Source organism: Arachis ipaensis, chromosome B2, assembly GCF_059453495.1.
Source record: "Arachis ipaensis isolate K30076 ecotype BB chromosome B2, ASM5945349v1, whole genome shotgun sequence".
NCBI classification, from domain to species: Eukaryota; Viridiplantae; Streptophyta; class Magnoliopsida; order Fabales; family Fabaceae; genus Arachis; species Arachis ipaensis.
Window position 1 is genome coordinate 121826776 of NC_142437.1, and position 26431 is coordinate 121853206.

Below are 26431 nucleotides of genomic sequence, written 5' to 3' on the forward strand. Positions count from 1 at the left end.
TGTCTATGAACTGTACATCACCGATTCTCCTCCATTCCTCCCTGACCGTCTGCAGGAATCCCTCATGAGTAAACCAGGAGTCCAGGCTTCGAAAAGGTCTCGGTCCCACCCTCACCCGCGTGACATCCACAATCAGAGGGCAGTGGTCTGACAAACCTCTAGGACCTCCTTTAAGCCTTATATCAGGAAACTCTTCTACCCACTCCAGGCTAACCAGTACCCTATCAATGTGACTACACGACTGGCCTCTGAACCATGTGAACATACGATCAGATAGGGCAAGGTCTACTAGCTCCATCTCCTGCATTCATGCTTTAAATTCTACTGCAGACACTGGTAAGGTAGAAGCTCCTTTCCGTTCTTCCACTTGACTTATCTCGTTGAAGTCCCCCATATAACAAAAAAGTACTTGGTATAACCCAGATAAGAAGCTTAACTCCTCCCACACAGCAAGCTTGTCTTCCCTTGTGTGCGCACCGTACACTAAACAGAAAGCACAACAGAAGCCATTTTTCACCAGTACACCTTCCACACACAGGCACCTATCTCCTTTATAACAGTTGTTCATCGTAAATACCAACTCATCCCACATCAATAGTAAACCTCCTGACGCACCTACTGCACCAACAACCTCCCATTTAACTGCATCATGTCCCCATAGTTGTACTACATCAAATTTAGTCAGAGCTGTTTTCTTAGTCTCTATCAAGCCTAGCATATTCAGATTAAATTTTCTCCTAAGGTTCTTTACCATACTCACCTTACCAACTCCTGCTACCCCCCTAACATTCCAAGAGCTAAAAATCATTTTAACGCATTAATACACACCTTTTTTCGGTTTTTCGGACGACTCCTTCTTGCCTTCTCCTTCTGTTTAGCCAGCTTTTTCTTCTGAGCTATCGCCTCATTCTGCGCTTGAAGGATTGCCATAATGTCATCCTCCTCATTATACTGCACTACCCCAGACTCCACTGCAAGCTCCCAAGCTTCCTTATTTTCTTGAAGCTAACTTTGAAAACTTTCTCTTAGGTTTAGAACTCGTTTGAAAAGTTTCAAAAGCTACTTATTTAGGTTTTTGACTTATGAGAAGTCGCATTAATGTTATTGTTTGGTACATTTTTTTAAATATGCTTTTAACTTTTCGAAAAATTGTTTAAGAGCTTTTGAAAAAGTAAAAAAATTTGACTTCTCTCCTCCAAAACTATTTTTCACTCATATTTATTAAAACAACTTTAAAAAAAGTATTTCTATGATAAAAATCCAAAAAAAAAACTTAATTATGTTGTTTATCCAAACCGACCCTTAATTTAGTAAAACTTTTACTTTTTAAAATTAGTTTATAAAAATAAACTTTTAAAAGTTAGCTTTTCAAAAGTTGTAATATCTGTGTTTGGTAAATGAAATTAAAAATAGCTTTTAATAAGTACAAGCAACAAGTGCATTTGGTAAAATATTTTTTAAAATTTAAAAATACTATAATAGGCATTAATGTAAGAGTTAAATTTAGATATTAATAATGTATAAGGTTATATAAGATTTTTAATTTTGATAAGCACGAGCCAATTTTAAAAAGCTTTCTCTTAAGTACTTTAAAAAACATCTCTAACTTTTAAAAACTGTAAGTACAAGTATATAATTTTTTTTTATTTACCAAACATAAGATGAAGTGTGCCTTTAAAAATCACAAACACCTCTTCAAAAAATTTTATTAAATTCTTTCAAAAATACATTAACTTTTAAAAACTATAAGTATAAACAGACAAATTTTTTAATTTACTAAATATAAAATAAAATGTTTGTACTAAAAAAAAAACAAATACTTTTTTAAAAATTTTTACCAAATCAAACCTACATATGATATGTTAAACAGTAAAGTTTGGGCTTAGGCCCTCTCTTTGATTCAAAAATATTAAACGGAGGTCACTTTGGAATTTGGAATTAGCGAATAGTCAACTATTGAATTAGCAGCATCGCTTAAAGCTTGGTCTAGTAGTAATTATGTTTGTCTTATTAGAAGGTACACAAAATTCAAATTTTAGGGCAATTCACATAAATAAAATATTGGAAAAAAGTGTTACGCAAATACAACAATACGAAAAATCAGACGCAAATACAATAAACCTATTTGTATGTAATCCACGACACCTTAACGCGGAACCTGAATACACGTAATCCACTAGACCCTGTCGTGGATTACGTTCAAACGCTGAAACACATAAACCGTTACACCCGTAGCGATTTATAAAGAGATAGGCCCAAAGTGTATTCCGCGAGACCCTATAGCGGATTATGAAGGGTTTAGCAGCTTGGAAGATGCCTATATATACCCAGCAAATTGTGTTGAGTGTCATTTTCATTCATTTATAACTTAAGAATGGAGACTGAAGAGAGCTTTTTGGTATTGGTGCACTCTTCTGGAAAAATAAAGAAGAGTAAGAATCACGGTGTGAAGTTTACCGATAGAGAACCACTGAGTGTTTTCATCAGGTCATCTAATATATTGTTAGATCTGAAGACTAGTATATTGCAGAAGTTGGGCGCGCGTGGCACAAAGTGGGTGAAGAAGCTATTCTACAAGATTCTTATTGCGGTTGTGTCAACCGGTGTGAAATATGAAACATTCGTGATACAATCGGATGAAGATATGCAGGTGTTGTTTCATTGTCATCGGAGTTTCCCGGAAGTTAGGATACATGCGAGTTATTTGCGAAGTTGGAACATGGCATCAATAGTTCTGGGGCATCGACGTTGAACCCTCAATCGACCCCGATGGGGGTGCCTCTACCTCGATGCCCGTCGTTGCACCTGAGTGTTTGTTGGAGTACCAGCCAGCTGGTCCAGTTGGAGTATTTACCTCAGCTCATCCATCTCCAGATGTTGGACGTGAGGGAGAACCGGATCGGGTTGAAAATGCGATGCTAGAGGATGATTCGGATGAAGAGCCTGCTGACATTGGAAGGGACAGCAATGATGATATTCCGACAAGGTATGGCAGGACATGTCAGCCACCATCAAGTTCCGACACACATGAGCAACCTGCACACTTTTCTACCCTAAACTTGGAAGCCGTCGGCCAAGCTTCGGAGTCTGTTCCAACCTTTGGGGGTCAAGATTTGCACGAGGGAAATGCTGTAGTTGAATTTCAAGTTGGCTAATCTTTCCAAAGTAAGGAGGAAGATGTTCTTACTATAAAGGATTACAGCATTCGCCGTGGTGTTGAGTACAGAGCGATAAAGTCGGATCATCTTAAGTACCATGGGAGATGCAAGGAGTTCAGTAAAAGTTGCACGTGGATGACATCAGCCTTCGAGCGCGAAAGGGCACCTGGGAGGTTCGACGGTACAACGGACCACACACATGCTTGGCTACATCGATATCAAGCGACCACCGACAGCTTGATTATCACGTCATCTATGCAAAGATCTTTCCTCTGGTTCGAGCTAATGCAGCGGTATCGATAAAGGTGTTGCAAGAAGCTACCGAAGCAACGTACGGGTTCAGGCCAACTTACAGGAAGACGTGGTTGGCAAAACAGAAGACAGTAGCATAGATATACGGGGACTGGGAAGAGTCCTATGCCGAAATACCTCGTTGGATCCTTGGTTTGCAGTCTACCATGGAGGAGACCATTGCCTTGATGAAGACGTCTCCAGTTCGAGTCGGTGATGAAGTTGACCATTCCACCGTGTACTTTCATCGTCTTTTCTGGATATTTTCTCCTTGTGTTGAAGCCTTCCGACATTGCAAGCCATTGATCAGTATAGACGGTACTCGTCTGTATGGCAAGTATGGCGGGACTTTGCTCCTAGTGATCACCCAAGATGGGAACTCCAACATCTTGCCTATTGCTTTCAGTCTCGTGGAAGGGGAAAATGCCGAGTCGTGGTCTTTCTTCCTAACCAACCTTCGCCAACATGTGACTCCGCAACAGGGGATACTGGTCATCTCGGATAGGCACAACGGCATCAAGGCTGCATTAGAGTCACCTAACAGTGGGTGGTTACCCCCTCATGCGTATCAAGCATTTTGTATTCGGCATGTTGCAGCTAACTTCTCACTCAGTTTCAAGGGTACGGATGCAAAGCGTTTGCTTGTGAATGCTGCTTATACAAAGACTGAGGCAGAGTTTCGTTATTGGTTTGATATAATATGGACTGAGAATCCGACAATGTGTGATTGGGCGAACATAATAGACTACGATAAGTGGACTCAGCACCAGGATGGTGGCAGACGATTCGGTCACATGACGACCAATATATCTAAGTGTGTTAATTCTGTTCTGAAGGGTACAAGGAATCTTCTAGTTACCGCCCTGGTGAAGTCCACATATGGTCGGCTAGCGGAGTTGTTTGTGATTCGTGGTCAAATGGTGGAGGCTCAGTTGGCCAGCGGTGCCAAGTTTTGCCAGTCTTTTATGAAGGCGATGGAGCGCAACTTGAGAGACTTTAGGTGCTTCACTGTTACGCTATTCGATAGACACCAGTCTGAGTATACTATTGCCGACACGACACCGATCGGGAGCTTCTCGCTTGGGACGTACCGAGTATCCCTTCAGGATTGTACATGCGACTGTGGATACTTTCAGGCTCTCCATTATCCATGTTGCCATGCGATTGCATGTTGTGCCCAGTCATGGCTTGACTGGTCTGTCTATGTCGACGAAGTCTACACTATGCAAAAGGTGTTCAGGGTGTACCAGATGGATTTTATGCCTCCAATTCCAGAGGGATTTTGGCCACCTTATGATGGTCTGACTGTTATTCCGGATCCTACCCCGAGGCGTTGTCATGATGGACAGCCGAGGTCTACCAGAATCCGGAACAACATGGATGAGGCCAACCCTAACCGATCGAAGCGATACGGCCTCTGCAGACAGCCTGGACACACGCGTAGATCTTGCCCTCAGAGAGGCTCCACCGTAGCTGGTGGTTCATAGGACTTGTAGTGTTTGTGCTTTTAGTTTTTGAATTTTGTTTTGTCATGTAGCGATTTATGTTTTTGGGTGCTAGTATTAATGCCTTGTGGCTATTATATTTTTTATGGCTTCATATATTTTATGACGGTTATGACTTGTTACTTATGACTTTATATTTGTATGGCTTCATATATTTTGCATCATGATTTCTTACTATCCGCTAAGTCCTCAGATGAGATGTGATCCGGTGAAGCAACGCCGAGGTCGTCTGACCCGCCGGTCTCTATGTACCAGGGGGACCTCATCACCACCCTCATCATCGTCACTGTCTGAGTCATCGTCCCCTCCCTGGGGATTTGCATCTGGTGTGATAGCATGCGACTTAGATAGACCGGCCTATGATGATCTGGGCCCCGCGAAAGCAGACGGGGGTGTCCCACCCAGCGCAAACGTGTCGTCGATCGGTCCAGAGGGAGGCTTGTTCAGGTCGACATCTACCCGTGCCTGGGGTCCAACAAGCGGAGACCTGCGCCTAGCCAGCTCATCCTCCTGCATGATCATGTTGATCTCATCTAGAAAATGTTACCCTCCAAACTCTGCATCGAGGCCCTCACTACCGAGCAAGTCCGACAACATCTGACCAGGGCTAATATACGGCTGATGCTCCTGCAAACTATCGTCACACGTAGGGACCCCAGCGAAGTAGTCTCCGAATTCGCAACTAGGAATGTCAGCACCCCCTGATCCCCCTACTCCCCCGACCCCACCTCCACCGCCATGACCATCATCGGGTCCCCCGTCATCCCCGTCACCACCTCCCCCTGGACCCTCGTCCCTCCCACCGCCGTCACCATCCAATCCGCCACTGCCAGGTTGGGCACGGCCTCGTCCACGACTTCTGACTCCACCTCGCCTCCCAAGTCCCCTTCCCTCCATGACAATAATGGCCTCCTCCAGCCATATCCACTCACGCTGGCTAGATCGAGTCCCAACACGCTGCCTCCTAGCGACCCTACAGTTGTCCGGAACATCAGGTAGCTGGTCCATGTCCGGGCGTCGTCCGGGGCCTCGCTCAATCGCCTGAGTTGGTATCGCAGCTGCCCTAGGGTCAACTAGGATGAGCTCTGGCGATAAAAACCTCCTGCCGTGCTGATACTACCAATCAAGGTACTCATGAGAAAGTCCTGTATCAGGTACGATGTCAAACTGTAGCATGTGTTGCGCCCTATCTGACCAGTGAATGTGCTAACTCTGCAGTGTTAATGGAAACCAACGATCTCCACCCCTCCCATCCTTTGACATCAGAAAATCTATGTTCAGGACAGCACGTGGCCGACCCTGAACCCCACCAAACTAAGGAAGAACCTGATCTACCAGATGCCACTCAATGATAGCAAAATAGATCAATGCTGTCGTAACCCTCCACAAAGTCATATGGCGTGGCTCCAAGATCTCGGGATATACCACCTGCACGACCTCTACCAGGCTATATGGCATCCATAAAAACTGCGCATTCAAGTTCAAATTGTTAGTCCACATAAACTAAAAAAGATTCAAATACAACATGAACAAGAAAATACTCACATCCCCCGACTAGAGCAAATCAATCCTCAGTCTCCAATTCGCGACACGAGGCCCCTTGTCGCTCAAGCTCGGTTGATAACCTCCCCATCGGATAACCACAACATTTAGTTAACAATAATTGTAAATGCTAAATGAATGGGAAATAGTTCGCATGGCTAAATGGAGACTACCTCGAGGCCAACGGCCAATGAAAAACATCATATCCGTCCGGCCGAAATCCAGGGAACCTCCAAAAGATCCACGACTGGAAGAGCTGCAGTGGACCAGCCAACTTGACGACTTTTTTGTTCGCCACACGGCACATGCATCTGTATAGCCATGACAACGCAGCGGAACCCCAACTGTACTGACCCATGTCCTCCAACCTAGCGACATAAGGCAGCCATCGGATGTGGAGGTGGGTACCTGACTTGTCCCCAAACAGCTGTGTCGATATGAGCATCATGATGTACGCACGGGCGTACCTCATAACCGTCTCGTCATTTGCCCCCTGTGGAAGCTCACTGAATGTCTCCTCAAACCATGTGCACCTCACTGTGAACTTATCGATGCAGTTCGCAGGAGGCAACACCCCGAGCAGCTCTTCAAACCACACCCATGGTGGTCGGCCACCCTCTATATACCGCGGAAAGTCTGCCAGGCAGCCGCTAACATACTGACCGCCGATTGGGAGACCAAGGTGGTACGTTACATCCTGTAGGGTTATTGTGCACTCCCCAAACGACATGTAGAATGTATGTGTCTCAGGGCGCCATCTCTCTACGAAGGCGCTGACCAACAGCTCGTCCAATCGAAACCAACTCTCGTTCAATCTTGCAAGATGGTACAGACCAGCCATCTGCAAGTAAGGAATGATCCTATCATCCAACATCATACCGTGCTGCCGTCTCATGCTGCTAATGCATCGATGGGGCTGCTTAAGAATAGAAGATGATTTCTCACATTCGTCACAAAAAAACCTCTCAATGCATCAAAATTTCTAGTTACCACAACATTGCATGCCATCACTTTGCAAACATTTTTACAATGAATTGCTATCAATCTTTTATAGATAGAAATGCTAACCACTACATTACTCACGATCCAATTCTTCGTACTAACAAAAAAATTACTAATATGAGATTAAAACATGTTCTTTTTTATTAACAAATATAAAAAACAGTAGTTAACCATGTTCATTACTCTACACCTAACCCTATTCTATAGTTAATGACTCACTAAGACTGAAATGAACTAAATTCAAATATCTGTTTCTGGATTTATTTTAAAAATCCCACACTAACAGTTCTAACTAACTACTAATTCATTTAAAAACAAATTAAATATTAAAAAACACTAACCTCGAGGTGGACGGCTCCAGCAATATGCGCGACTCCATCAAGTCGATATAGACGATTCGGGTCGTCCTCCATGCATGCAGAGTCGGTCCAAACCGAGTTGCTTCCAGAGAATCTCAAAACTGGGTGGTGGGGTTGGGAGTGGGGTATGAGGTTTCTGGGTTCGAATCAAGTAACTTCGATTTATTTATATAACGAAGAAGCAAGTAAATCGAAACAAGTCAGTTCGATTTACAAAACCATGAAATCAAAACAAGTGGATTCGATTTACGTGGGTTTTGAATTCTGTGGGCTAAATCGAATCGTGTTAATTCGATTTACATGTTTTCTTAAATCGAATTCACTAAATTCGATTTATTCATTATCTTATCACGAACGTAATTCGAATTGAGTTGATTCGATTTGCATTCAAATTTTTTTCTCACTTAATTCAAATCATTTAAATTCGGTTTATTACGTGTTTGGCTAAATCGAATTTACTCAATTCGATTTATATAGAAATTACATTAGAACTTTGACGTTACAATTTTTGATTTGGGACATTCAGAACATTTTCAAATGCAGTTGGTTTAACCAAGTCATTTGCCCTATATATTATTAAAGTTAGAATGTATATATTAATATTTTAAATCAGTTAATGGTAGGAACATACGTTATTATATTATTAGAATAAATATTTATTATAAAATATATTAAATATAAATTATTCAAATTATACATAAAATTATTTTTAAATTAGAAAACCAAATTATTATATCATTATCAGTAATTAATAATTTTTTTTAATTTTAAAACATTATAAATAAATACATAGATTCTGATTAAATAAATATATTAGTCTATTAAATATAATCTTTTAAATTAAATTTTTAGAATAAAATAATATTTCAAGTTTTTTCTTCGAAATCCATTGTATGTTTTAGATAATTTGATATTTTGTTTCTTGACATATTAAATATGATTTTATTTAGATATTTCTTATTATTATATTATTAATTAATAATTTATGTTCTAATCTTAAAATATTATACTAATAGAAGAAATATATATGTATATTAATATATAATTATAATAAAAAATATTTATATATTATTAAAATTAGAATGCGTGCATTAGTATTTTAAATTAATGAATGGCAGGAATATATATATGATTATATTATTAAGAGAAAAATAATATTTTAATTAATTTATTTTTAATTGTACTAAACATATAAATCATATAAATTATATTACAACTATATATAATTATTTATTCTTAAATTAAAAAATTAAATTATTATATGATTAATTAATAATTTATTTTTCAATCATAAAAGCATGATAATTAAATGCATAAATTCAGGTTAAGGGATAAATATGTTAATCTCTTAAATAAAATTTTTAAATTAGATTTTGATAATAAAATAATATTTTTAGTTATTTTTGTTGAAAAACTTGTGATTAATTTATAATATTTTTTTCAGGTATGATTTTATTTTAATGTTCTTTATTTTTTTTTTTTGCGTATACATAGGTGTTCTAAGAGTGTATAACTATTAGGAAAAAATATTTTAAATAATATTAAATATTTTAAAGTTTATTTTATACAAAATTATAAATAGAATAATTTTTTATAATGACTATAACTAAGAAGTATAGAATAAAATAATTATTAAATATAACGTATATTAATTAAATTATTACCATTAATGAAAGAATTAGTGTAAATAGATACATTATTAATATATAATTATAAGATAAATAATATTATAATTTAATACTAATTAAACTGATCATTAGATTTATTATTGTAATGAATACATGAAAAAAAAAATCAAATATCGTTTGTATTTTTTCAAATTATATGACACTTTTAACCTATTAGTATATAACAATTAAATCCCTTAAAATAATAATAATTAGAATTTAATCAATTCGTATGTACATGTGCGATGCAAAATATAATTAGAACTTAATAATTGAAATTATAATTTCTTAATAAAAAAACATTCATTTGAATGTTAAGAGAAAAAATATTTTAAATAATAGTAAACATAAATGAATATAATATATAAACGAGTAAAGTATCATTTTTGTCCCTAATATTTGAAGTAAGTCCTAAAGTTATTCCGAACGTTTCAATCATCTTATTTAACTTTCTAACGTTTTAAAATTGGCTCAATATTGTCCGGCCGGGATCTGTTAACAGAATTGACGGCGGGACAAAATTAAGACGATTTTAAAACATTAGAAACTTAAATAGAATGAAAACGTTGGGGACAAAAACGATACATAGAAATAAATTTTAATTTTATCCTTCAATAATATTAATTTTTTACTGTACATAATATTTAATTATTTTTAATTACATCTAAGTAAATTACACGTAATCACATTATTTTCATTCTAAATAAATTTTTTTATATTTTTATATTAACTTATAACTTTTTTAAGTGTAAAATTATAAAAAAATAAATTTATTTAAAATGAGAATAATGTGATTAAGTGTAATTTATTTAGATGTGGTTAAAAAATAATTGAATATTATGTACAGTAAAAAATTGATATTATTGAAGGATAAAACTAAAATTTATTTCTATGTATGATTTTTGTCCTCAACATTTTTGTCCTATTTAAGTTCATAACGTTTCAAAATTGTCTCAATTTTGTCTCGCCATCAATTCTGTTAATGGATTCCTAACGGCAGGATAACATTGAGCCGATTTTAAAATGTTAGAGACTTAAATAGGACGATTAAAACGTTAGGGACAACTTTGAGACTTACCCAAACGTTAAGGATAAAAACAATACTTTACTCTATATAAATTTATTATATAATGAAATATAAAAACCATGTATATTAATATATTAGTATACAAATGATAAGAAATATATATTATTATTAAAGTTAAACATATATAATAATATATAAACGGTAAAAATTATATATGATTAAATTCATGATGTGTGCTTTAACGTTTTGAATCAATTAATAGAAGAAAAATATATTATGATATTATTAAGAAAAGATAATATTTCAATTTATTATTAATTACATACATTAAATGTGATTTATACTACAATTATACATATGGATGGCTAATTAATAATTAATAAATTTAAACAATAAATTTTGATATCTATCTTGATATCTATCTATATGAGGATAAATTTGGTCAATTTGAGTCAAATCAATCATGTTAAAAGAGAATGATTCTAAAATAAAAATATTTAAATTGCTTTAAATAAAAATTAAATTAGATATTTTAATTTTAGTCAACTTTTTTATTCTCAATAAATTTTTAAAACAAAATAATTTTTTTAAAAGAAATTAATTTATCATGTAATAAATTTTTTATTAAAAACTACCAAAAAATCAATTTTTTTGACAAAAAAGATTTTTAAAAAATAAAAATTTATTCAAGATCAAAGTATCTAATTTAAAATTTGTTAAAAATCAAATTAAATATTTATTAATCTAAAATAGTGATATAAAAAGAATAGATATGATAATTTCTAATTTAATAATGTCATTATAAATTATGTAGACATATAATATAAAATAATTATGTGTGAACATATGTAAAATGATACTATCAAAAACAAAAATGACAAAACCATTGCACTATGTATAATGATAAAGATTCATATGTAATTTTTTATATTAAATTAATAATTAAAATTTATTAATAATTTTACTAAATTATTATCTAATAATTTTTAATTATTAATTTTATATAAAAATATATGTATATAAATTTCTACCAAGTTAACGAACATCATGTATTACAATATATTACATAAAGTAATATCTAATAATTTTAATATATATAAACAGTCTAAGCAATAATTAATGCTGGTAATAATGTATAGCACCAAAATTCATATAAATTTACGATTTTTCCCCTTTCTTTTGTCTTTTTTTTTTTTTTTTTACCAAAAATATGAAGCTCGAACTCACAACCTCTTAATTGAGTATGAGGAGACTATGCCATTTGAGCTATTACTCATTGGCCCTTTCTTTTGTCTTTAAAAAGCACTAAAACAGTTAAAAATATACAGGACCTAAGAATAAAAAAACGCTTTTATACACGTATAGTATCACGGTAATAAACTAATAATGGATAGAGTTAGCTAATGTAATAATTGTATATCAAATTATTAATTAAAAAAAAAGTTATTATAAAAAATGTATAAACTCTAGCTTTAAATACAAATATTATGTATTTATTAAATAAATAAAAATGCTATTTGTAGGTTTGTATTCTAAAATTATTTATTAAAATTAGTTATTATATATTTGTATATAAATATATATAATTAAATTTATTCTTAATATATATTTTATATTCTAATATATATTCTATACTAATAATTAATTTTAATATATATATATATATATATATATATATATAACATAATTATAAAATAAAATATTTAAAATTTTATATTAATAATAATTTTAACTTGTGCTTCTAGACATATATATTAGTTAAATCTTTTTATAAATATCAAAGAAACTTTACATAAGTAACTATTTTGATAAAACACTCATTATTACGTCATATACTATATTTATATAAAAACTTCTTTTTATTCTTAAGTTTTGTGTTTATTTAGGCGTCTATTAAATCGATAAAAAAAAATTTTTAATAAAAAATATCTTTTTTTATTTTTAGTGTGTTTGATAAATTTTTAATAATAAAAGTAAAAGTACTAAAAAAATAAAAATAATAACTTTTCTTTAAAAATTATAATTAATTTTTTTTCTTAAAAAAATATAATTTTCACATAATAAATGAACAAAAAAATACTTTTATCTTATTTTACCCAAACATAATTGATAGATAAAAAAATATTTTTACATAAGATATCCAAATATAAAATCATTTTTACTTTTGTAAAAGATCTTTTAAAAAAATATCATTTAAAAAAAAAATCTTTTCCGAGAATATTGCCCAAACAAGTCTAAATTTGTATATCTATAACTGTTTTAGCGCTTTTTAAAGACAAAATGAAAAAAAAAATCTTAAATTGATATAAATGGGTAATGCTAGAAAAATTAAAAAGTCTAAATTTATTTTATTTAATATTAATTCTAATAATAATTAATAAATAAAATAAGGTAAATTTTGGTTTTTTTATTTATTTTTTACCAAATATTTTGATATTAGATATTACTTTATGTAATATTATATTGTAATACATGATTTTGGTTAAGTTATAGAGAGTACAATGGTTTAGACCTTTAGTTACAACTTACAACACTGGCCACCTATAAATTCAGGATGAAATGAAATTCTGAATGCAGAAACAACACTCACTGATGGCGCCATTTTTTATTCTACTTTCAACTCTTGTCACCTTTCTTATTCTTCAACCAGTTTCTTCATACGAGGCTAAACCATCATCATCTCCCCTTCAAAATTTCCTCCAATGCCTTTCAAACCATTCAAATTCTGCACTCAACAATATCTACACTCCAAACAGCAACAACGCATTCTTAACCATCTTGAATACTCACACACACAACCACAGATTCACTGCAGCAACTGCACCAAAACCTCTCGCCATTTTAGTAGCACGTGACGAGTCTCACGTCCAAGGCACAATCCTATGCGCCAAGCTTCATGGCATTCAGATCAGAATCCGAAGCGGTGGCCACGACACCGAAGGCCTTTCCTATGTCTCCGACGTGCCCTTTCTTATTCTTGACATGTTCGCGTTTGATTCAGTTCTTGTGGACATTGGTACCCAAACTGCATGGGTTCAATCCGGTGCAACCCTTGGTGCAGTTTACTATAACATTGCCAAACACAGCAATCTTCATGGTTTCCCTGCCGGTGTGTGCCCCACCGTCGGAGCCGGTGGACATTTCAGTGGTGGCGGCTACGGAAACTTGATGCGGAAACATGGCCTATCTGTCGATAACATCATCGATGCAAAGCTTGTTGATGTCAATGGTAGAATCCTTGACAGAAAATCAATGGGGGAGGATCTGTTTTGGGCTATAAGAGGAGGCGGCGGCGGCAGTTTCGGCGTTATCCTCTCTTGGCAGATCAGGTTGGTTCCTGTGACTCCGAAAGTCACTGTCTTCAGAGTGAAAAGGGATATACAAAACGGTGCAACGGATGTTGTTTACAAATGGCAAGTGATTTCATCAAAGCTTCATGAAGATCTATTCGTAAGAGCAATGTTTGAGGTTGTGAACAGAACAAATTCAAAGACTGTTGAGGTTACATTCGTTGGCATGTTCTTGGGACAAACTGAACCACTAATCCGTTTGTTGAATCAGAGTTTCCCTGAATTGGGTTTGGTCCAAAGTGATTGCAATGAAATGCCATGGATCAATTCAACTCTTTATTGGTTTAATTCTCCAATTGGAACCCCAATTGAAGCTTTGGTGAATGCTCCAAGAGGGCCTGCACCAGGCTACTTCAAAACAATGTCTGATTATGTGAAGCAGCCAATTCCAAAGGAATCTTTGGAATCTATATGGAATCTCATGATAAAAGTTGAGCATGTGAAGATGGAATGGAATCCCTATGGTGGGAAAATGTATGAGATTCCACCAACACAAACACCATTTCCTCACAGATCAGGGAACTTGTTCTTGATTGAGTACTTGACATCTTGGGCTGAAGACGGGATTGACGCAACTAATGTTTACTTGAACATTTCAAGATCTTTCTATGAATATATGACACCGTATGTTTCGCATTCTCCAAGGGAGGCATTTCTTAATTATAGGGATCTTAATATTGGTGCCAATAATCCGAGTAATGTGACAAGAATGGACATTGCTCAAATTTATGGAAGAAAATATTTTCGAGATAATTTGGAAAGATTAGTCTACGTTAAATCCAAGGTTGATCCTGATAACTTCTTCAGACATGAACAGAGTATACCACCGCTACTGCTCCATTGATCAACAGGGCCTGCCTCAAGTCATTTGCTTTTCTAGCCATGGATATAAAAATTTTTTCCATCATGGTCTTTCTCGAAAAAAGTAGAAATATATTAGAATATATTTATAAAAATTTTGATTATTATGATGTGAAAATTTGATTATTGTGTTGATCAATTATTTCAATATAACATACACAAAACACATAAAATAAAAATAAATATACAGTGCTCATCTATTATATCTATTATTCTATTATATATTACTAATTTTACAATCACAATTTGCCACATATCACTCTCTCATTGTAATTAAAATCAAATCTTTCCCTCAAAAATTAAGAACTCTCCCCTCTTCTCTCTTTCTTTTTCTATTTTTCTTATTCCTTCACTTACTCTATCTCCCTTATATATCATTATCAATGACTAATTACAAATTTGACAATCAAAATATACATGACATTCTTTAATTGCATTCAAATTAAATTAAATTAAAATTAAAATATAGCTATATTATATATTATATTTATATATTACTAACTAATTTAATAACTAAAATGTGTCACGTGACACTCTCTTATTAAAATTTAGAGAAAATATTTTTCTCAAAAATTAGTAAACATTCTTCTTATATTCTCTTATCTACCTCCCGTTTTTTTTTTCTATTTCTCTCTCTCCTTCTCATTCTATATATATAATTTATAATTCATATTTTATATTAGTAATTTGATAAATCAAAATGTGTTACCAGATATTTTTCATTATAATTAAAATAAATTTTTTTAACTTCTAAAATTAACAAACTCCATCTCTTATTTTTCTTCTTTATCTTTCTCTCTCTTTTCTTTTATTCTCTGTTTTTTTTCTACCTTTCTGTTCTACAAAAAAATAAAATTAATAATATAATATAATTTAAATAAAAAATATTATTATATGCATATTATTTTATTTTATTTTAAAATTTTATGGCTTATCTTATTAATCTATATTTTTACTTCTTTTTCTTCAAATAATTATTATATATAATTTAGAGAAAATACTAATGTTGTGATTAAAAGTTAGAATCAAGATTCAATTGTTTTAAAACAAAAATAATTTTGAGTTAATTTTATAACTATTAATATAATTTTTTTATACTAATATCTAATTAGATTTTTATATATATAAAAAATATTATTTTTAAATAACAAGCATAAAAATTAATGATTTTTATTTGTGCAATAAATTTAATACCTAATCAAATATAAAAGTATACACGTTAAATTCTTTGAAATTTTAGATAATGAATATTAAAATTAATTATTAGTAAAAAAATTAAACTCTTTCATATGAAAATAATAAATAAAAAACTTATTATTTAATTTTATTTTTATTTATAGAGACACTGGTCTTCTTAGTCAACGGAGACTACTTTTGTCTCTTACGACCATTTTATAAATGTAATTTAATGCTATAAATTTTATGTCATAATCTATAATATCAGGATCCACGTAATTTTAAAACATTTATATTTCCGTAATAGTTTTACGGGTAAAAATATTAATTATATAAGATTTTGAAGCTTTTTTCAATTCATTTAAGGCATTTAATAGTTTAGACAAGAAAAATGTTATATAGTGATTGTTTGGAATTTTGGATTGTCAAAAGACGCTAATTAATGATACTTTCTGAAATTCACAGAAAGATTTGTATAATAATTACTTCCTAAAAACTTGTCCCAAAAAAGCAATTAAAAACTGTATATCTAGTATTTATATTATTTTTTAGAAAAAAATCTAAATTTATCTTATTTAATATTTATTATTTCTAATAATAATTAATAAATATTAAATAAAATAAATTTTAATTATTTTAATTAATTTTTTTATTATGAAATATTTCTACCAAATTAATGGGAACCGCTCTCTTCTCACAGAACTCTCTGACCTTTACATTATTGTGTGGTTGAAGTTGAACGTTTCACTTTTTTTAATTTTATTTTAGAATAAAAGAAAAACAGGTTCTAATTTTTTATGGCAGATAAATAATTTTTTAATTAATTAAAAATATAAAAATGTACCTTATTTTCGAAACATGAAATATTTAAATTTTTTTTAAAATATTAATTTGTCTTTATCTATTTTGAATGTAAAAACTTAAATATCTCGTATTTAAAAAATTGAACACAATTTTATATTTTTAATTAATTAAAAATTTATGTATTTTTAAATTAAAAAATTATAAATTTATTTATTATTTTTTATTTTATTGAGTCAATATTTATTATGGTTAAAATAAAAAGAACGGTCAAAACTTTTGGTATTTTGACTATTTTCTATTTTTACTGTAAATTTTTTTAAAAAAATAAATATACTTTTATATAGTAACAATTATAACAAGAAATCGAATGGCTTTTTATTATTTTTTGTACTAAAGATAGATTTTTCATTGTAAACTATATAGACCGATAAACAATGACTTATATATTGATTTAGATAGACGAGGACGAAATGCAAGATAATTGTTTAAAGTAACTATTGATATACACTTAAGAAGAAGAAAATAAACATATGGAGTATTGTTTCTTGTTTACTTTAATTTGACGGTGAAAATTTAGATGTAGTTAATTTTATATAAAATTAATAATTAAAAATTATTAGATAAAAATTTAGTCAAATTAATTAAATTATTTAATGGTTCTCAATTATCAATTTTACATAAAATTAATTATACTTAATTTTTTTTATCTAATTTAAAACATGAATTTAATGTATATATAAAACCACGCCAAGACCAAATTTAATGGAATTGAGAGAAACTTTGATGACATAGAAGACGATTATTTAATTTTCAAGATATTTCATTCCTTACATAGCTATTACTATTTTTATTAAAAATGACGATTATAAATTAAAACTTTTCATTAAAAATATAAAAAGTAAGTTTTAAATACATTTATTATATATTTGTTTAAAATAAATTAAAACTTTTCATTAATAATAATAATTTTAATATGTGCCTTTTAAGTTTTAATATACATGTTAATTATACTCATATTATATTAGGTCATTTTACATAAACAAATTTATTTGAGGATCAAAATTACACCAATAAATTTATATAAATCAAAACAATTAAATTCGATTTATATATTTTTAATGTGGATTTAATTTACACTATAATAAAAACACACGGTAAATTAAACCAATTTGATTTGATTTACTACTTATACAGATTAAATTATTGACATTTTTTATTTTTAAATTATATATTTTAAAGTTAACATTATTATCCCTTATTTGGTTTTAAATAAAATATAAAAAAATCAAAACGAATAAGAATAAAAATTCAATTTTTGTGTTTTAGTTTAAATTCTAAAATTTTTTTATTTTTATAAACTTAGGAATTTAAAATAAAATAATAACAAATTTTTAAAAATTTATTAAAAATTATTTTTTGACTCATTAATATCTAAAAAATAATTATTAGGATTTTTTATATTGAAAAAAATTAATATAAATTAAAATTTAACTTTTTAAGACGGCATAAGAGTTGAAATTTAAAATTTTTTAGAGTAAAAAATAAAAAATAATTATATAATATAAAATAATTAACTATATTTGTATAATATGTAATTTAAGAAATAATTAAAATATTATATCAATTAAATTTAGAGGTGAAGCCTCATATAAGGAAAGAGGACAATAGTCCTTCCTAATAAATCTCAATTTTCTCTTATTAATTAGATAAAAAATGTAATTTAGTCTTTTCTATATTATAAAATTAAATTTTGTTCTTTTTTAAAGTTTATTTTAGTTTAGCCCCTGATTAAATTATTATTTAATTTGTGAAATTAAAATAAGTATGAAATTTATTACTTTAATGACATTTCTAACTCAAATTTAAATTCTTTAGAGCATAAATTTAATAGTTGTTTATTATCCTTTTTGTACAAAAAGATAGATTTTTTATGAGAGTTTATTAGGTAGACAATGATTTTTGTGAATAATATAAACAATAGATTCTAAAATTAGCCTAATAAAATAAAAATATACTATACTTTTAAATTATTCACCTAAATATTAATATTAGAATAACTATCTACACACCTAATAAATTAAACATTCAATATATTCATTATTCACATTATTTAATATTTTTATTATCTACCTATTTTTTTTTTTTTATTATAAACTTTATAGTCCAATAAACAATCACTTGTATATTGACTTAGATAAGGACAAAACGCAAGAAAATAGTTTAAAGTAACTATTAAAATAGCTTAAGAAGAAGAAACATATGGAGTATCTGTGTTTCTTATTTCCTTTGAAACACGAATTTAATGTATATATAAAACCAGACGAATACCAAATTTAATGGAATTGAAAGAAACTTTGACGACGTAGAGAACGATTATGAGCAATTGTGGACAAACCTACAACCCGATAGACGAAAATGTTTGATAAAAAAAATTAGTCAAAAATAATAAGAATTTATTTCATTTAATATTAATTAATTATTATAATAATTAATAAAATAATTTTTTTAATATTAATTATAATCTTAAAAAATTCTAATAAAATATTTTTAGAATATTATTTTTTATATTTATCAGAAGTAAATTAATTTGTAATTAAAATTTACATTGAAATGTATAGATAAATGAAATCGGCCACTTTAGGTATAAAGTATTATTTAAATAAAAAATTAATAAAAATTTGCTACGTGTATAATTATTTTGAGAGAATAATTATAAATAATATAAAATTTAAATTGAATTAGGAATAAGCATTAAAATAATAAATATCATATTTAATTTTAAATTTTAGGATTTGACTAATATATATCCTGAATATAGATGTTAATGTTACAAATTAAAAAAATATTTATGATTATTTTTAAGTTTTTATAACATTTATTTTTTTAATTTACTTTCCAAACACTAATAGAAATAATATAAACTATGTTATATAAATATTTAATTATATATTATCATATTAAAAAAATTAATTTTTAAATTTACTATTTGAAATGTCATTGAATAGATAAATTTAGTTGAATAACTTATAAACTTTACATATTTAAAATATTAAAATTAAACTCTTTTATCTGTTGGATCCAAGACCAACTGATTTTTGTAATAAATTTAATTTTTCAAGCTATCCATTCGTTATGTATTCCTATTGTATATATGAGTCAAATGACATACATAATGCATGAAAGACTTTTTCGATGACTAATTGACCAACAAAGAATCTGGACAATTAACTACAATAACACTAATCAATCATTAAAATTATTTACTAATGTATTTTAATATATATTTTATATTAATAATAATTTTAGGTGTTTGTTACGGTACCACAATAAATTCATACGTATTGATACATTTAAAATATGGACAAATAATAATAATCCACATGGAATTTATTTTCCACATCAACATTTAGTTTTTATTTTTTTAAATATATATTATATCACCACTTTTACTAATACACCTATTTAATTAAATTTATTTAATTTTATAAAAAATCTTAAACATCCTTCTTTTATTTGATTAGACAAAAATATCCTTTTAAATTATCGAAATGTTAGAATTCAATTAATCCTAATTTTATAATTTCAAATAATTTAAATAATAAAACAAAAACATATTAAAAAAACAAAAAATCAAAATTTCTTCATCTTCTCCAATTTCTCTAATGATTCGTGCCCCCTCTAAGCAAAACATATCAAAGAAACAAAAAATCGATCGTTCTTCATCTTCTCCAATTACCCTTCTGAAGCAAAGCAGTAAAAGTCTAAAAGTCTCAAACCAAAATCCTAATTTATTTGCCGCCGCCCATTGTCGAAGAACACTTGCCGGGCAAACAAGTGTACCAGCAGCTGGCCGTTTCCTAGGTTCTGCAATAGGTTTTACATTCTTTATTTTCAAGCTTTTCCACATCAACAGTAACACGATCATCTTCATCATCCAAATTCAAAGCTTCAGTTTTATGATTGAATGCATCGTCTGTTTTAGATTTTGAGAGCAGTAACCTCTGCATTAGGATGAGGGCAATCATTGAAACTGTCTTGCCAAGGCCCTGTTAGAACAAGGGTTTGGTGTTCAATTAAAAGCAATAAGATGTAAAACATCGGGGGCCATTGACTAGATACATAAAAGATGACATGATCATCAGCCAAAATACCCCAAGGCAATGCAAACTTCTGGCTAGGGTTTTGGTTTAGGATTTTCTATGCTTTGTTTTAGAGGGGTAATTAGAGAAGATGAAGAATGATTGATTTTTTGTTTCTTTGATATGTTTTGCTTAGAGGGGACACGAATTATTAGAGAAATTGGAGAAGATGAAGAAATTTTGATTTTTTGTTTTTTTAATATGTTTTTGTTTTGTTGTTTAAATTATTTGAAACTATAAAATTATGATTAATTGAATTCTAAAATTTCGTTAATTTAAAAGGATATTTTTGACTAATAAAAAAATAATGTTTAAGACTTTTTATAAAATTAAATAAAAAATATTTTTTATTTTTATTTAATTAAAAGGGTATATTAACAAAAGTAGTGATATAATATATATTTAAAAAAATAAAAATTAAATATTGATGTGGAAAATAAATTCCACGTGAATTATTATTATTTGTCCATATTTTAAACGTATCTATGAATTTATGGTCAGAGAGTAGCAAACACCATAATTTTAATATACCCTTAACATTTTTAAATTTATTTTGTGTGTTATATATACTGAATGCAACGCTAACAATGCAGCAAGTAACAAACACCACTTTCATTTCATAACAACAATGGTGACATCATCATCATCCTTGTCGTTTCTTCTCCTTTCAACTCTGCTAGCACCCACCATTGTTCTTCTTCTTCAATCTTCCGTTTTACATGCAAACTCAGATGCTTACTTTCACACTTGCCTCTCAAACAAGAGATGGAAAAATCCATCAGCTCCTGTTAGCGTGACCGGAGCGCTATACACCAGAGACAACTCATCCTTTTCCGACATCCTCAGCCTCCACACCCGCAACAAGAGGTTCAACAGACCATACACGCCCAAACCCATCGCCATCATAACCCCTTTTCACGAATCGCACATTCAGGCGGCGGTTGTATGCTCCAAAGCCAGCAACTTTCAGCTCAGAATCCGAAGCGGCGGCCATGACTACGAAGGCTACTCCTACGTATCAGATGTTCCCTTCGTTCTTCTCGACATGTACACTTTTAAATCCATTCACGTCAACATTCAAAATGCCACCGCTTTGGTTGAAGCCGGCGCATCACTTGGCCAGCTTTATTACAAAGTCGCGCAGAACAGCAACGTTCACGGCGTTCCTGGCGGAATCTGTCCGTCCGTCGGCACCGGCGGCCACTTCGGCGGCGGTGGCTATGGCATCCTCATGAGAAAATACGGCCTCGCCGTAGACAATATAATTGATGCAAAAATCGTGGATGTAAATGGTAATATCCTTGACAGAAAATCAATGGGGGAGGATCTGTTCTGGGCCATAAGAGGAGGTGGAGGTGCCAGTTTCGGTGTGATTGTCTCGTGGACGATGAAGCTGGTGGAAGTTCCTCCTGTGGTGACGGTGTTCAGGTTGAACAGGACCTTGGAACAAGGCGGCTCGGATCTTGTTTACAAGTGGCAACATGTTGCACCGAAGCTCCACAGGGATATTTTCATCAGACTCCAGATCGAGGTGCGTCAAAAGACGGTTCGAGTTTCCTTCGTCTGCGAGTTCCTGGGACGAGTCGATAGACTTCTGAGTTTGATGAAAAAAAGTTTTCCAGAACTGGGATTAACCAAAAGTGATTGCTTTGAATTGCCTTGGGTCAACAGCACTCTTTTCTTTGCAGAATATCCAATCGGAACAGTAGCAGAAGCGTTGCTATACGAATCATCAAGACCTGCTGACTCCTATTTTAAGGCCAAATCAGATTATGTGCAGAAAGTTATTTCAAAAGAGGGTTTGCAATCTGTATGGAAAAAGTTCATCGAGAGTGAGGTAATGATCATGGAATGGAACCCCTATGGTGGAAGAATGTGGGACATTCCAGCTTCGGCTACTCCGTTTCCTCATAGATCAGGGAACTTGTTCCAGATTCAGTACATGTTAACTTGGTATCAAGATGGAGAGGATGCCATTAATCATAACTTGAATATTTTAAGGTCCATGTATAAGATTATGACTCCTTTTGTTTCGAAATCGCCAAGACAGGCTTACCTTAACTACAGGGACAGAGATATTGGAGCCAATCCAAGCAATGGAACAACCAATGTTGACGCCGCTCGAATTTATGGAGCCAAGTTTTTTAGAGAGAATTTTGATAAACTGGTGCAGGTCAAAACCAAAGTTGACCCTGAGAACTTCTTTAGATATGAACAGAGTATACCACCTCACAAATATTAACTAAATTTGAATTGATATTTTACCACCTCAGAGTATACCACCGCTGCTCCATTGATCAACAGGGCCTGTCTCAAGTCATTTGCTTTTCTAGTCATGGATATAATAAATTTTTTCCATCATGATCTTTCTTGAAAAAGTAGAAATATATTAAAAGTGATGATAATTAAATTTATATTTATAATTGTGATATGAATAGAATTATAAAATTACAATGGTTGCCGATTTTTTTTTTATTAAAATTTTGATTATTGTGATGTGAAAATTTTGATTATTCTGTTGATCAATTATTTCGATATAACATACACAAATTAAAACACATAAAATATACAAAAATATATGGTGCTCACCTATTATATCTATTGTTCTATTATATATTACTAATTTTACAACAAAAATTTGTCATATGTCACTTTTTCATCTACTTATAATATACTAAAATTGGATTTTCCTCCAATTAATGAAGGTGAGGTGTCGAGCTCTCATGACTCCGTTTTTCCTCCAAAATGAACTTTTCTATTCTCTATTCTATATTATTTTATAAAAAATATTTTTATTATAATTAATATTTAATCAATAATACATAATTATACTAATTTAGAAACATATCTTTATTATAATTATATCAAATCAATATTTATGCATTATTAAACTACTTATCAATTATCAATTGAAAATATTTTTAATTATTTTAATAATAATAATAATAATGATATGATAATTGCACCGGTCGTAGTAATCATGATAAGAATATTTGAATCTAATCATAAAATGATCAAATTTTATGATATTAATAACGCACGTTAATTTTAAATATTTTTATTTATTTTAATTATATTAATTTTAAAAATATTAATATAATTCTAATTCTTATTTATTATCCAATAATAATAATAATAATAATAATAATAATAATAATAATAATAATAATAATAATAACTTGAAAAATCCGTATATAAACTATTTCAATTACATGTGTATTATTATTAAAATTCTATATGTTCCTAAATATAAGTCTTGAAAAACACGACATGGCACGGGCTATTAGTGTAGAGTTGTTTAGGTTTGTTTAGGAAGATATAATAGAATTTATATTTCTAAATTTTAAGACATATATTTATATTTCAATCTGTGTATATCAGGTATAATATTCTTATTCATTGTCGGAGTTTCTCTGATTATGATAGAAGATAATGATTCTAATCATATTATGAAAAATTATATAATTTTAACAAAATTAATATATGATGTGTAATTACTGTATATAATAAAAAATTATCTTAATAATAAATAATTTATATATTTATTTTTGTTTTACTAAAGTCTATATATAGTGTTTTTCTGTGGTACATGAATCTAAATTTGAGAGTCAACTCATAATTTTATATTTATTATTTTTCTTTTACTACTTCATAGAATAAGAATGTATTCTTCGTTTTTCATCAAAGTTGATCCTTTTAAGGTACAATTTATAATTTTGATACACTATTAGTGTAAAGTAGTTTTACACAAATATTCAACGACGTAATATCATATCATAAAAAATAACTATCTTTTATATTGATTGCATTCACCTAAATGACAATCCAAAAAAATAGACATAATTAAACAATTATATAAAATATTTTATACTATCAATAATTAAAATTAGACTCTAATTTATATCTAAAAATATAAGATAAAATTATATATTAAATTAACTTAGTAAAAACAAAATATTATTGTAACATTATTTAATTAATAGATTTATTTAGTTAAAGGTTATATCTCTGTGTTTTTTTCAATTCCACTTTAATATTTACCAGTAAATAGAAGAATTTTGTATTGGATATCTATTTTGATAATTAGTTCTCAAACATAAATTAAAATAAAAATCAATTAAAATATTAACGCATTTTGTACTTTTATCTATCTAAGTAACTAATTCTATCATTATTATAATTATTATTATTATTTGGAATTAATTTTTTGTCTTTCTTTTATTAAATAATTAAATAATCTATAAAATATATAATGAGGATATGAGAAATTTAGTATAGAATTTTTTTTAAAATATCATTTATTGTATATAATTCATAAAAAAATATATTTCACTTTTATTATTGATTAGAAGATAACCTATTTATATTTTGATTAATTTCATTTATTATTATTATTACATTTAATTTACAGAAAGATAAATTAATAATCATATTATTATTTATCAATATATTAATATTAATAATGATTACATAAAAATTATTTAATATTTGATATTTTTATATTATTTATTTTTTATATATTTTGATATATTTATAAATATTTTTTATTATTTTTATATGCTATATGTTTACCTCTACTATTTAAAATTTCTGAATCCGTCACTACTTTTGAGCGTGTTTCTTAATTTATTTTTTTATAATTCATTGAATACAATTTATTACAGTAAATTAATTATATCAACTAATGGATTTAATTAGATATTTAAATATCACACGATTTATTATAATTCATATCAATCAAATAATTGTAATTTATTATATCAATTATTTTAATTCATTAATTTATAAGGTACATAATAGCATAGATGATTTGTTACTTATAATGATTAATGATTAAATACAGTAAATACAGATTAATTTAGTTAAAAAAATTATTGTCTCATATGTTTTTCTATTTATTTTTTTAATTTATTAAATCCAATCAATTGTAATAAATTAATTATATCAACTAATTAATTCAATTAATTATTTTCTAATTTATTTTTTTAAATTTAATAAATCAAATAAAATCAATTATACTAATTATTTGTATCAACTAACTGATTTGATTAATTCTTAAAAATATTTTTATTTAATTTATTTTATGTATTTAAATACATGAATTATGACTGATTAGTTATTTAATTTTATTACGATAAATATCAAATTCTATTCCGAATATTAAAATATAAAATTTTATTCCTTCTATTTTTATTTTACCACTATAAAAGACCATATATGCTAAAAGAAAATATCATTTATTTATCAATTACTCTTTTATTAGATAGCTTTTACAACAATTTTTTTCTTTCTATGAGGCGTCGTCGCAAGAAGGCAACTATCGTGGACGCAAACCACTACACACTCTTCAACTCTCGTGCTCATCATTCAGAGTAATATATGATACGTTATTCATGAAGCATTTATAGACCATGATGTTATCATGTATGCATAAATAAAAAAAATTCCGTAATTAAACTTAAGTCATTTACTTATTTGTGTGGTATATTATAGTGTGAAATTACTTTCAATTTGTGTTGTGCAATGATATTATGGTTTAATTTAAGATTT

The 26431-nt window shown here is 29.5% G+C and overlaps 1 protein-coding gene and 2 pseudogenes across 1 annotated transcript; all 3 read left to right on the top strand.

The window, feature by feature from the left end:
- The first annotated feature begins 3616 nt into the window (after positions 1-3616).
- Positions 3617-4936, top strand: LOC107627983 (uncharacterized). Its single transcript, XM_016330788.1, has one exon. It carries the CDS (start codon positions 3617-3619, stop codon positions 4934-4936), a length of 1320 nt encoding a protein of 439 aa, XP_016186274.1.
- An 8207-nt stretch (positions 4937-13143) lies between these two features.
- LOC107627984 (berberine bridge enzyme-like 4 pseudogene) lies at positions 13144-14745 on the top strand (annotated as a pseudogene).
- Positions 14746-21497: 6752 nt separating this feature from the next.
- LOC107627985 (berberine bridge enzyme-like 17 pseudogene) lies at positions 21498-23182 on the top strand (annotated as a pseudogene).
- Positions 23183-26431: the final 3249 nt, after the last annotated feature.